Consider the following 13,459-nt stretch of genomic DNA (forward strand, 5'->3'; position numbering starts at 1 on the left):
CTTAAAATACCATACATCCCAAATCATTAGTACTAACCACCCTAAGGTCAAACTGTCACCTACACCATCTTTCTTTGGGACTTACCACCCCTCTTAAATGCCCATGTAGCCTGGCAACCAACCATACTACAGTATATGGCAGTTGTTGCTGTCCAATGGTAGTTCACCTGAGATGAATTCAGTCCCCATGACCGTGTTTACTGCTGCTGTGTTGGTAACACACCGTGTAGTCTCATCTCTCTTGGGTTTACCACTCCCTTCAGAGAGCACAGTCTGCGGTGGTGGTGACGACGCGTCTGCGTCTCGTCTGAGAGGCCACACTCGGTCACCACGTACACCTAAGTCCTCAGAGATCTCAGTGCTGTGGGCCATAGAGAGTGGACTATCCGTATCCGCGCCAGCCTTTCCCATCAACGTGTGGCCCTGATGAGAAACCGTCCCAGAGTTCTGCTGTGTCTCGCTGCAGGACATCACTTTTTGTTCTTTCCCTTTCCAAGTCACTCGAGATTTATTTGCCTTCAGGATTTTAGTTTCTCGGTACTGGATGAAAGCGGGAGGGAGAGGGGGGAGAGTATATAAAGGAAGGAGAGGGACAGAGCTGATAGGTAGGAGAGATACCCAAGGGCACAAGTGGTGAATCCATGTAGTGAATGTGAAGTCCTGACTCCTTGTCGGTTTCTCCCCCCCCCCACACAGGTACGCCTTACATTTCCTGGTCCAGAGTGGCCTGACCTACAGTATCATGATCTTTGCAGAGCTGGAACACATGCACAAGTGAGTAATGCTTTTATTTCCTCTGAAAGAAACGCCTCATTCTCCTGGCAGGTAATACTGTCGCGGCGAGACCAAGAATGGCCAAATCGCAAGTCTCTCCGGGGAACACGGGATGCCGTCTTCGTGACGTTGTCGCTTTTCGTAGAGAGTCGCTTCCAGAAAACAAATCGGTAACGTATTTTTCTACTGACGTAGTCCATCTTTTCACAAGGCTGATTGATTGAATAGAAATGCATGTGGAAGAAGGTAATTGGCCTTTTTATTTAGAGTGGTGTTCCAGCGTGTTTTTATCCAGCAACGGAAAGGCATTGACCGTGTGCCAAGCTGTTTCAATTCATCTTTACTGAAGTGCTGCCGGAACAGGATCCGGCACCTCTCAGTTTTGGACTGTTTTGTTATGGAACCTATTTACCAGGATCCGGTACCTCTCGTGACATGAACAATTATTTTCGCTGTTTGCCATGTGACAATTCTAATCAGAACGATGAGAGTTAATTCGCGTTGCCGCCTCTTTAATTCTCCTGCCCCCCCCCAAAAAAAAAAGATTTTCACCCTACGCCTGATATTCTAGACTCGATCCGGGTTTGGGCCGGCCCGGGCTTATGGTTTAGATCCGGGTTTGGGCCGGCCCGGGCTTATGGTTCGCGTAACATTGTAGCCTGCGTTGGAGACCGACGCGTGGTTTGTTGCTGTGGTGAGCGACAGAAACGCACCTGTATCTCTCACAGCGGGGACTAGAATCAGATGAACTTTCTATGATCTCTCTCTGCTCTGATCGACGTGACCCTGCCACTCATCTCTCCAAGCGTTGCACTGCATCATTTACTTTCCTTATCGAATCATAGATGCAGGAAGGGTTCTGAGCCTGAAGGTGCTGCAGCACCCCTAATAATACAAATAATTATTGTTATCATGGTGTGGTGGGGGGTTACCCCTGACAAATTGAAATATACATTTGCCAAAGTTATAAAATTACTGCTCTGTTTGACAAGAAATGGAATGAAATCACTACACCAGGAGTAGACCTATAAATTTAGCCACAGAGGATCATCAGCCTATTTCTTTTAATTGCCTCGCTCTGGATTGTGTATCAAAATCACAAGGCATAGCCTACAGTCGGGAACATGCGGCAAGTCTGTCAGTAAACAGCATTCGGACGAAACAGGCCTTTCACAATATTTCAAATCCAATCGCAGGAAACAAAGGTTGGAAAGCAAATGGCTCCTGCTAAAACGATAACTCATCTGTCTGTAGGCTACCAAACATATTTAATCAACTTCCAAAATGGGCCTATCGAGTGACATTGTTCTACAAAGTAAAACAAGAGTCGCTTTTGACCAAAACCGCTGAGTCAGCGGCGCATCGTCAGGTGAGTCAGTGAAAAATGAACAGGTTGTTTTTGTTGATCTCATTCTAAATTTGTCAGTGTCAAAGTAGCCTGTCATTTAATTTGTGTTGAAAGATTCCGCTAAACTCTCCAGTAATGTAAAATGACATAAAATTGCATGAAATGCGTTCATAAAATGCTATTTTTTGGATCCCAGGCAAAAAAAACTTTACTGCTCTTTGCCGCTACGCAAATGTGATTATATGCGTGCAATTCTTCATTATAAAGGGGATTTTTACTTGTCATGTGTTCCGGTACCTCATAGCCCACCAGGTCATCCCGCTCTCCTGCTCACTTTTCTTTCTTCCGGCACCTCCCAATGTACAAATTTAAGCACTGCTTATATACATGAAGGATGAGTCCGGCCTTCCTTGGATCACTGTGGTAAGATGTTTCGAGTGTAAGTTCTGGTGATAAAGCGTTCTGTTGGTGCTGACGAGCCTGAATTCCTGATGGTGATGGAAATACCCCTCAGGCGGCGCCCATCTGTGTCCATGACCCCCTCCCGCTTCCACCCCTCCCCCAACACTCTGAGGAATGCAGTTATCGCTCCCCACAGCCCACCTTCTGTGGTTATTTTTACTGATGGACAGGGCTGTGAGGTCAGGTGTGAAATGGAATGAAAGTCCTCTCCGAAGTGAAGGCTCTACAAATAGCCCAGCTCAATATCCATGACAACGACCAGCAAACAGCACAATGGAGGAGGACCCTGACGGTAAATTTTCTCCGTAATCGCATTCGGAGGTGACATTTTCAAAAACAAAGCCTGAAATTCAATGGAATTCCATGGAAATGTTTGCTTCCTCTCGAGGTTCTAGGATGCAGAGGAATGTGGCCGTCTTCCAAGCCGAGCTGACATAGGACCACATCTCACAGCAGGGCCTGGGTTTAGAGTTCAGCCTCTGGGTTTGCCGTACTCAACCTTCTTGGAGCGTTCCACGGTCAAGTCAGAGAGCGGGGCGCGGTGACCGGTTCTCGTTCCGATTTCGTTGGTCCTCAAGGTTGTGTTTTCCAGGAAAGCGGGGGTGCTGAGCTTGCAGATGCTGTTGATCTCTTTTGGAATCCCCCCAGATCTGATCTTTGACCTTTTTTGGTTTGACCTAACCTGTCATTACCTTGACGGGTCTTTTAGGGTTCGCGAATAGCTTTCTATATGTGTACAGTTTAATGTAGTATGACTACTGCTTGATTACTACGGCTGAGATCCTACAGTCAAAATCAGCAGAGACGAGCTCTGCTTTTTTCACATCAACTTTTGTCTGCTTTAATTTTTTTCCCTACATTACGTAGTGGCAAGTGGTCGTTGTGCGTAAATGGCGTGGAGGAGACCACCTATGTGAATGAAATGATATGCAATGATTTTGATCAAACATTTTTAACGGCACGCCAGAGAGAATATGTAGCTGTTTATGGCTGAATGAACTGGTGGCGTGGATGCATATCTTATCATGTAGCCTATCCGTTATGAAGCAGATTTGCAGTGGAACTTTGCAATATGGCTACAAGAGACTGACAGTGATCTGACTGTAGTTGTTGCACACATTTCTCTTCCGTCTTTCCCATCAACGTAGGCGGCAGGTAGCCTAGCGGTTAGTTTTGGGCCAGTAACCGAAAGGTTTTCGGATTGAATCCCTGAACAATGCAGTTAACCCACTGTTCCCCGGGAGGCCGTCATTGTAAATAAGAATTTGTTCTTAACTGACTTGCCTAGTTAAATAAAAATGTATTTAAAAAAACATCTCAAGAGTTTGCTTCAGGGCAGAGAGGAGTGGTAACAAAGTCTCGTTGACAAAAAGAGAGGGTGAAAATTGAATATAGACAAAGACTGGGTGGGGACTGAAATTGCAGAGGTAGAAATCAAGGGTACAGTTTTTCTAGTACAGTATGTAGAGCAAAAATACACTACATTATTTATAATATCGGCGCATGTGCCAATTTCTTTTCAATTTGATTTGAGTATCATCCCTTTCTCCTCCATCTCATCCCTCTGCCTTTGTCCAGACACCTCACCAGGCAGATTAGAATGGGATTTCCCAGAAAGCATTAAACACAGCGGAGGCTGGTGCTAGGAACACTCGCTAGTCCCACAACAGCAAATACATGGAACAAACATCCATCTACAGGAGGCCCCAATCCTGTGATTGCTGTTAACCACCTTGCTAATGGAGTAGCCTACCGCCTCTGTGCAAAATACAACACTATTTTATGCTATATTATTGTATAGTGGTGGCCATATGTTTTCCCACTCATATAACCGTCATGGTGTCACTGACTGTTGTTTTGGTGACCACCTTTCCTTTGCAAGGCCAACAGCAAAAAAATACACTTTATTTTCTCTTCTCTCACACATGGCTTTATTATGCACTCTGGGCCTTTGCAGCACATTTCCCTGCTTTCTGTCCTATTATATTAGGGTAATTGGAGGGTTTATGAGGCGTGATTAATCGTGGGTTGGGGCAGTGGGAGGCCAAGGAGGCGGCGGAGGTCCAGGCATGGTGCCTCACTGCTCTGGAATGCCAAGTGCTTTGGGCCGGGGCTCGCTGCCAGCTCATTGTCTAGAAATACGAGCGGCAGTTGAAATGGCACTAATGACACCGCGTCACCTCCGAGATATGTCTGCCCCGTGACGGAGTGGACAGTTGGCTGGTTCTGCGGGTCAGACACGTCGCAATGGCAACTCTACTATGACTCGGCTTGTTGGTCATTCCGAAACAACTGCAATTGTTATTCAGTAGAGAAACACACACAGTGGTAAACGGGAGTGAAATGGTCATTGCAGAGGGGTGGACTTTTCGTATGCAGTTGATTTGAAATGCACACAGTTGACTCTTGATAAATGCACATCGGATGGGAAAACTCTCGAAGTGCAGTTCAGTAGTCTCAATACATACTTTGACCTCTGTGAAGGTGGGGTTCAGTGACGACACCTTGATTGCTTTTGGGGCCTTTTGACACACTTGATCCTTGCCGTATTACCCCCCTCCCCCCCCCCAGGCAACGGCATGCTAAATAAGTCCAACGGTCTTTACAAACGCTCATCTTGGCGCTGTTGGAAGGAAGTGAGCCCATTTGATTCAGCATTGATTTGTTTCTCTCTCTCAGGGCCGGGTTTCCATTGCAGAGCAGTCGCATGCAAGCCTAAGATCACCATACGCAATGCCAAGTGTCGTCTGGAGTGGTGGAAAACTCATTTCCATTGGACTCTAGAGCAGTGGAGGCTTCTCAAAGTAGGAAGTGGAGGACCATCCTCAGTGAATTTCCTAAAAATGTAAATGGTAAAACATATTAAAAGTGATCCTTTTTTAGATAAAACTATACTAAATATAATCACGTCACCAAATAATTGATTCAAACACACTATTTTGCAAAGAAGGTCTACAGTAGCCTCAACAGCACTCTGTAGCTTAGCAACATGGCAGCACCATGGACAGCTAGCTTCCGTCCTGTTCTGGGTACATTGACTTCAGTTCAAAACCTAGGAGGCTCATCATGGTTCTCACCCCCTTCCATAGACTTACACAGTCGTTTTGAGAACTTCCGGAGGATGTCCTCAAGCAGCCGACCAGAGCTCTTGCAGCATGAAGTGACATGTTGTCCACTCAATCAAAGGATCAGAGAATGAATCTAGTACTGAAAGCATAAGCCACATCTAGCTAGCACTGCAGTGCATCAAATGTGTTGAGTAGTTGACTCAAAGAGCGAGAAAGACAATAGTTGAACAGTTTTGAACAAATACATTTCTTCCAAAATGGAGAAGCAAGAGTCATTTTTTTCAATTTCACTTACTTAGCTAGCAAATGCAGCTAGCTAGTTTATCTTACTGAAACACCCTGCTCAAACGGAGGGATGCTATGTTAGCTAGCTGGCTATGACTTTCCAACACAACACTGGAACTCTTCCAAGTCAAGGTAAGCTTTTGGTTTTAGTAATTTATTGCCACCGGGGCAAGCCGGTGTAACTGCTTACTGACTGTACGCTAACGTTGCTGCATGATTGTAGCGGTTTTACTAACACGTTAGTTCTATTAGCTATGCTGACTATGATGCTACTTTAGCTAATATGGCGACAACGATGTAGGCTGTGTAGCAGGTTGGCTTAGAAAGGTTTTTTCACCTGGTCACATACAGCTGATGTGTTGTGCATTGAAGTCCACAAGTGGCAGTGAGAGCATAGATGCGAGAAGGAATACAATGTGGCTGCTATGAAATTGAACTGTGTTTACATGTGATCAGAGGTGTATTACTCCACCTGAAAATAGTAAAAATATTAGTAAAAATAAAGAAACTTGGATGACTAGGTGTGTCAAACTTTTGACTGGTACTATACGTGTGTGTGTGTACAGTAACAGTTAATAGTTTGACATACCTACTCATTCAAGAGTTTCTTTATTTTGACTATTTTCTACATTTTAGTATAATAGTGAAGACATCAAAACTATAAATAACACATGGAATCATGTAGTAACCAAAAGTGTTAAAAAATCAAAATATATTTTATATTCTTCATAGTAGCCACCATTTGCCTTGATGACAGCTTTGCACACTCTTGGCATTCTTTCAAACAGTCTTGAAGGAGTTCCCACATATGCTGGGCACTTGTTGGCTGCTTTTCCTTCACTCTGCGGTCCAACTCATCCCAAACCATCTCAATTTGGTTGAGGTTGGGGGATTGTGGAGGCCAGGTCATCTGATGCAGCACTCAATCACTCTCCTTCTTGTTCAAATAGCCCTTACACAGCTTGGAGGTGTGTTGAAAAACAAATGATAGTCCTTCTAAGCGCAAACCAGATGGGATGGCTTATCACTGCAGAATGTTGTGGTAGCCATGCTAGTTAAGTGTGCCTTGAATTCTAAATAAAACCCTCAATCTGACCATTTTACTCACCCCAGCAGTGCTGGTTAGGCTGTTTTTATGGTATCTAGAGCGTTGGTGACTGTAAGTGTGCTGCTTGAAACAATTGAATTATGTTTTTTTTTGCCAACATTTACTGAAACCATATTCAACTGGTGTTGCCAGGTCTAGCAATTTTTTTTGCCCAATGTCATTCTCTTTGCTTATTTGAGCTGTTCATGCCATAATATGGACTTGGTCTTTTACCAAATAGGGTTATCTTCTATATACCGCCCCTACCTTGTCACAACACAACTGATTGGCTCAAACGTATTAAGAAGGAAAGAAATTCCACAAATGAACTTTTAACAAGGCACACCTGTTAATTGAAATGCATTCCAGGTGACTACCTCATGAAGCTGGTTGAGAGAATGCCAAGAGTGTGCAAAGCTGTCATCAACTTTGAAGAATATAAAATATAGTAACTTTTGGTTACTACATGATTATATATGTGTTATTTTATCGTTTTGATGTCTTCACTGTTATTCTACAATGTAGAAAATAAAGAAAAACCCTAGAATGAGTAGGTGTGTCCAAACGTTTGACTTGTACTGTGTGTGTATTAATGCGTTCCGGTACCTCAGATTCCACCAAGTCTCCCCCCTCTCAAAGTTTTTTTACAAATTAAGCACTGGGAGGCAGTCTACTTTAGGTCCAGGCTTTGTCGAGGCCTGCAGGCAACTGGTCAAATTACAAATTACATCAGGAAGATAGAATCCCTCTACTAGAAATACATTGCTACATATACTGCTACATGTTGCTCATTTCCTGTTAGCATAATATAGCATCCCATTTATTATAAAAGTATCCCTACTGCAAGTAGAATTTGACGACAAGGATGAATAGTTTTGTCAACAGAAAAGGTTGGATGGTTTGATAGGACAGTAAAGCATGTTTAATGGTGTGAAGCCTGAAGGTCATATCAGTTTGAGGTTTTAGCCATGTCTGTCTGTCTCTGGTGGCTAATTTAGGGAGTGACGGTAGGCTGGCTTTGGTGACATCTGGGGATGTTTCTGACTAACTTTGACATTAAGGGTGCCCAGAGGAGTCAAACTTGTGTGTGGACAATGTTTTTCAAACGTGACTCACACATCTCTGTCACATCTCCCCCTCTCGCTTTTGCACACTCCTTGTCTCTCCGTTTCTCTCGCTCTCACAAACATTCTCATACAAGTCAATATATAAATATACAGCATTTACAATTATCAACTTCAATAGCCTACAACTACTTTATAGGCTACTGTATAACTGTAAACCTAGTTGGTAGAGCTGGGGAGATTGGACAGAGGACATTATAAGTCAGGTTCTGTAGACTCTTCCCTGAACAGACTACTAATTAGGAACATTAGTGTCCACTGTTCAGACCAGGGTGCCTGCCACCCTCTCACCATGTCAAGTGTCGGCACACAGCACTGAGTTGCCCATTGTTCTCTCTCAAGTGCCCCCTCCCACACTTTAATACCAATAACCAGGGGCGCAACTTTGGTTTTAGAAGTTGGGGGGGGGGGGGGAGATGTAACTTGGCATGGAGTTTTGGGACATCTAAAGCACATTTCTTGCATTACTACACAGCTAATATGGCCCTTCTAGCCGTCTCTATTTAGAACAACAAAAAGTAAGCAAAAATGCCTAAAGTAAACAAGCTAGGTAAGAGATGATTAAATATGTGATTGATAAGACTGAACTAGATCAATGGTAATTCAATAGTAATCAATATTGTGTTGCACCTTTTAACCTGTTAGGGTATAGGGGGCAGTATTTTCACGGCTGGATAAAAAAATGTACCCGATTTAATCTGGTTACTAATCCTACCCAGTAACTACAATATGCATATACTTATTATATATGGATAGAAAACACCCTAAAGTTTCAAAAACTGTTTGAATGGTGTCTGTGAGTATAACAGAACTCATTTGGCAGGCAAAACCCTGAGACAGATTCTGACAGGAAGTGGATACCTGATGTGTTGAATTGACTTTAAGCCTATACCATTGAAAAACAAAGGGGGTGAGGAATGTTTTGGCACTTCCTATTGCTTCCACAAGATGTCCCCAGCCTTTACAAAGTGTTTTGAGTCTTCTACAGTGAAATCTGACCGAATAAGAGCCTTGGAACTGTGATGGCCCATTAGACACCTTGCGCGCGAGTTGATGGTGGGTACTCTCATTCCGAAACGTTTTAAAAGAGAACCCAATGGTCCGCCTTGAATTTTATTCATGTTCTGGTTAAAAAAGGCCCTAATGATTTATGCGATACAACGTTTGACATGTTTGAACGAACGTAAATATATTTTTTCCGTTCGTGAAGTGAAGTCCGGCTGGCTTAGATCATGTGCTAACAACACGGAGGTTTTTGGACATAAATGATGAGCTTTTTTGAACAAAACTACATTCGTTATGGACCTGGGATTCTTTGGAAGTGACATCTGATGAAGAGAATCAAAGGTAATGTATTATTTACATAGTATTTTCGATTTTCGATCTCTCCAACATGGCGGTTAGTCTGTATCGCAATGCGTATTTTTCTGGGCGCAGTGCTCAGATTATTGCAAAGTGTGATTTCCCAGTAAGGTTAATTTTAAATCTGGCAAGTCCATTGCGTTCAAGAGATGTAAATCTATAATTCTTTGAATGACAATATAATATTTTACCAATGTTTTCTAATATTAATTCATTATTTTGTTGTCATGACTTGACTGCCGGAATTGGAGGGAAACGATTTCCTGAACATCAACGCCATAGTAAAACGCCGTTTTTAGATATAAATATGAACTTGATAGAACTAAAAATGCATGCATTGTCTAACATAATGTCCTAGGAGTGTCATCTGATGGAGATTGTAAAAGGTTAGTGCATAATTTTAGCTGATTTTATGGTTTTGGTGACGCCTGTCTTTGAATCGACAATACATTACACACAGCTATTGTCAATGTACTCTCCTAACATAACCTAACTTTATGCTTTCCCCATAAAACCTTTTTGAAATCGGACAACGTGGTTAGATTAAGGAGATGTTTATCTTTCAAAGGCTAAGTTAGTTGTATGTTTGAGAAATTTGAATTTTGACATTTATTTGGTTTCAAATTTGCCGCTCTTGAAATGCACCTGCTGTTGATAGGGTGCGCCACGGGGGGCACGCTAACGTCCCACATAGCCCCAAGAAGTTAACCAATAGCCTAACAAATGAACAACTCTTATAAATAAAGTACAAAGACTTCACTCTTTATTAAGATATCCTCTATAACAAATTTCAGCCAGACCGCCCAGCCAGCCCGAGCTGCTTCCACTCCTAACCCCCACAAGTCTGGTTAATAACTCAGCTCTCTCCTCAACATCCTTCCCATGTTTTAGTTTTAAGGGAAAGGTTTGGAAAACACATACACATTAACACACAGAACCCTTCATATCATTTATATCATATGCCTAATAGTACTGTACAGCTCTAAATGCTAGGTTACACAGTTTCTTCTGATACGTTTCCAGTATCAACATTTCCAAACAAAAAGAGGGAGAAGGGAGAATCTGTAGACATGGCTGAGATAAAAGAACATACTCTTTACCAGAATTCAGCCAGCCTTCACAAGACCATAACATATGCAAATATGTTCCCTTTTTTGTGCTTTACACCTCCAGCAGAATAATACAATTTGAGTGCATGATATTCAGTTTCACTGGCATATAGTACATTCTATGGATGGTCTTAAACTGCACTAACTTATGTCTGAGATTATAGGAACATGACTGGGCATTCTAACATATCTGTATCCATTCCTCATCAATAGCGTCTCCCAAGTCTTCCTCACGTTTTTGTTTTAAATATTTTGTGTCATCGGGAAAAGCGTCTATCAACCATTGATACAGTTTGTAAATCAACTTTTAGAGGTTTGCCTGACTGCCTTAAAATAGTTTCAATCTGTGGAGCTTATTGCTTGTCCAGTGTTTGCTGCACAGAAAGAATAAAGTGTTGTATCTGTAAAAGTACACCTCTGCTCTGTCACAGACTGGTCTTCCCTGGTTGCCTGACCCTGATGAGACTCCTGTCACCATCCTGTCATCATCTGCTCAGATGAGGCATGACAAAGAATGACCTTGGTGTACATTTATACATTATATTATCTATGAATAGAATCAATGGTTCAATAATTGAAATCACCATTATTCTAGACAGTAGCCTACCCATCAACTCAAGATGGAACTTTTTAACCATTCAGTAATTGTCATAATATACTGCAAAATTCACCTGAGCTCCGTAGACTGGTCTTCCCTGACTGTCTGACCCTGCAGGGACGAACACCTGTCTCCATCTGATCCTGCTAAGACATGATGAGCATAGTGTTGTGTACTGACTGTACACCATGACGGTGAAGCCTGTAGAGCTGTTTATACCGTGTCAGTGTGAAAAGTATGGAATTAGCTAGGTAAACGGACAGATCAATAACGTTACATTATTATACTGACTAATAAAAACTAACATTGTGCAAAAAAAAAAAGTCCAGAATATCAGTTTTCAATTGTTTGGCAGCTGGTTTCATAGTTTGGTTCAGGTCTAGTGTGATTGAGCAAAAATAATCGCAAAAGTTAGTGAGCTAGCTAATGTTAGCCAACTATTGGCTAGCTCTAGCTAATGGTACATCGTCAAATTACTTCTCTTCAAATGGGACAGAACAAAGGCTACAAAACAATTCCATACACAACAGCTGTTTAGATACTGCTACCTGACATATAGGCAGAGGCTAGCTAGAGCTGAACTGGCTGTAGCTACTAGCTAGCTAACTAGCTGCTACTAGTTCATTCACTTCAGTCGATGGGATGAAACATTCGCTAACGTAACATCAGTTACTAGTGTCTCAACACTGGGAATACATACAGCAGTTACCTTGCCATCCATATCAGTCAACTAAAGAGTAGCCAGTTTCTGCTCTGCTTGCTTTTACAACACGGAGAGAAAGCGCAATACATACAGCATCTGCCTCTATCGCTCCCGTGATGGTCCTTTACACCAGCCTTTCAGAAGATTTGCTTTCACACAGCCTGTCAGCACGCTCTGTAGTGTCCGTGCAGAAAACAGCCTACCCGACCACTCTGAGGAGTCTGCATGGTCTTAAAGCACACCTGAGCCGCTGTTTGTATCACAGTGCAAAGATAACTGGGGGGAACAAATATGCTATTTTTGAATGTTGGAGGGGTCATGTCCCCAGTGAATGTTGCACCCCTGCCAATAACTTGGCCTTACCTGGAATCCCAATATATTGCTGACCTTTTGGGGTAGACGCGTGCATACACTCTCACACACATACCAGGTCCCCTAGGAGAATGCTGTTCGTAGATTCTTTCTGTGATCCAGCCAGCACTCTCCTCTGGGAGACAGGCCAAGGGATTAGCTTCAATAAGTAAGTAGCTGAACACTGGCATCTGTTGCTTCTCAGCAAATGTTGGTTACTGCTTCAACTCATTGCTTCATGTGGTTGATCTGAAATATTGCATTGCGATAAATAGAAAATGCCTCTAATAGATTGATTTCTTCTTAAAAAATGCATGCATGATGAAGCACTGCGTTTTACTTGGCCTAGGTAGTCGATATACAGGTCTAATGATTTTTAGATCAGTTCTGATTCACTGCTCTGAAAACGAATGTCAAGGACATTGGCAGCCCGGTTTCCTTCTCCGTAATCAAATTCTTCAACCATTTTCTTTAGTCAAGAAACCTGGGTTTTACACGTCTGAATGACACACTGTAACTGTACAGTCATACTTCTATCAACCACCTACTGTTCTGAGAAACACCAGTGTGCCCTGATGGGGCGACAGCATGTTCAAATAAACCCTTTTAGGCTTACTCCTGTTCCAAAGCACCTTGGCCTTGTAACCATGGACGACCGTCTTACTGAATCTAAGATACAAACCACCAGCATTCTTCCTCATGCCCAACAAAGACTACTTGATTTGTCTAATGGCACCTCTGACGTCCACAATACCTTCCATTGTGGAGAACCAGATGGACGCTCCAGCTAGCTGAATCAGTGTCAGCTTTGTACCAGTAGCCCTCAGTTCTCTCTCTCTCTCTCCCCCTTACCAATGGAATCTGGTGTTGTCTCCTAACAACACTGACAGGACGGCAGGAGCTGGGTTTCCACACAGATATGCAGCCGAGCCCACTGTCCCTGCTTTGGCAATGGCTCTTTGAGAGGAGAATAAAGAGGTTTGACGCTGAGGAGGAACAGTGTATTGTCAAGAGTAAATGACAGTGTTCATGTCCTGTAGGATGTAGTGCCATCCTATTGTATTGATAGACAAACCTATGGTACTGATCTCTCGTCATGTCATGGAGATGAATAAATCGTGGGAAACGGTCATGTTTTTATGTCTAACCTGTTGAATGTGTATACCATATTGTTCACCTCAAACTGAA

General features: G+C 42.8%; 1 protein-coding gene across 1 annotated transcript in view; it reads left to right on the top strand.

Annotated features, from left to right (window-relative positions):
• The window catches only part of mboat2a (membrane bound O-acyltransferase domain containing 2a), a 71,698-nt gene that overhangs the window by 34,705 nt on the left and 23,534 nt on the right, over positions 1–13,459 (top strand). The window contains exon 3 of the mRNA XM_029713944.1: positions 697–774. Coding sequence (XP_029569804.1) covers positions 697–774 — 78 coding nt within the window. The remainder of the gene's footprint in view (positions 1–696; positions 775–13,459) is intronic.

This window comes from Salmo trutta, chromosome 25, assembly GCF_901001165.1.
Source record: "Salmo trutta chromosome 25, fSalTru1.1, whole genome shotgun sequence".
Lineage (NCBI taxonomy): Eukaryota > Metazoa > Chordata > Actinopteri > Salmoniformes > Salmonidae > Salmo > Salmo trutta.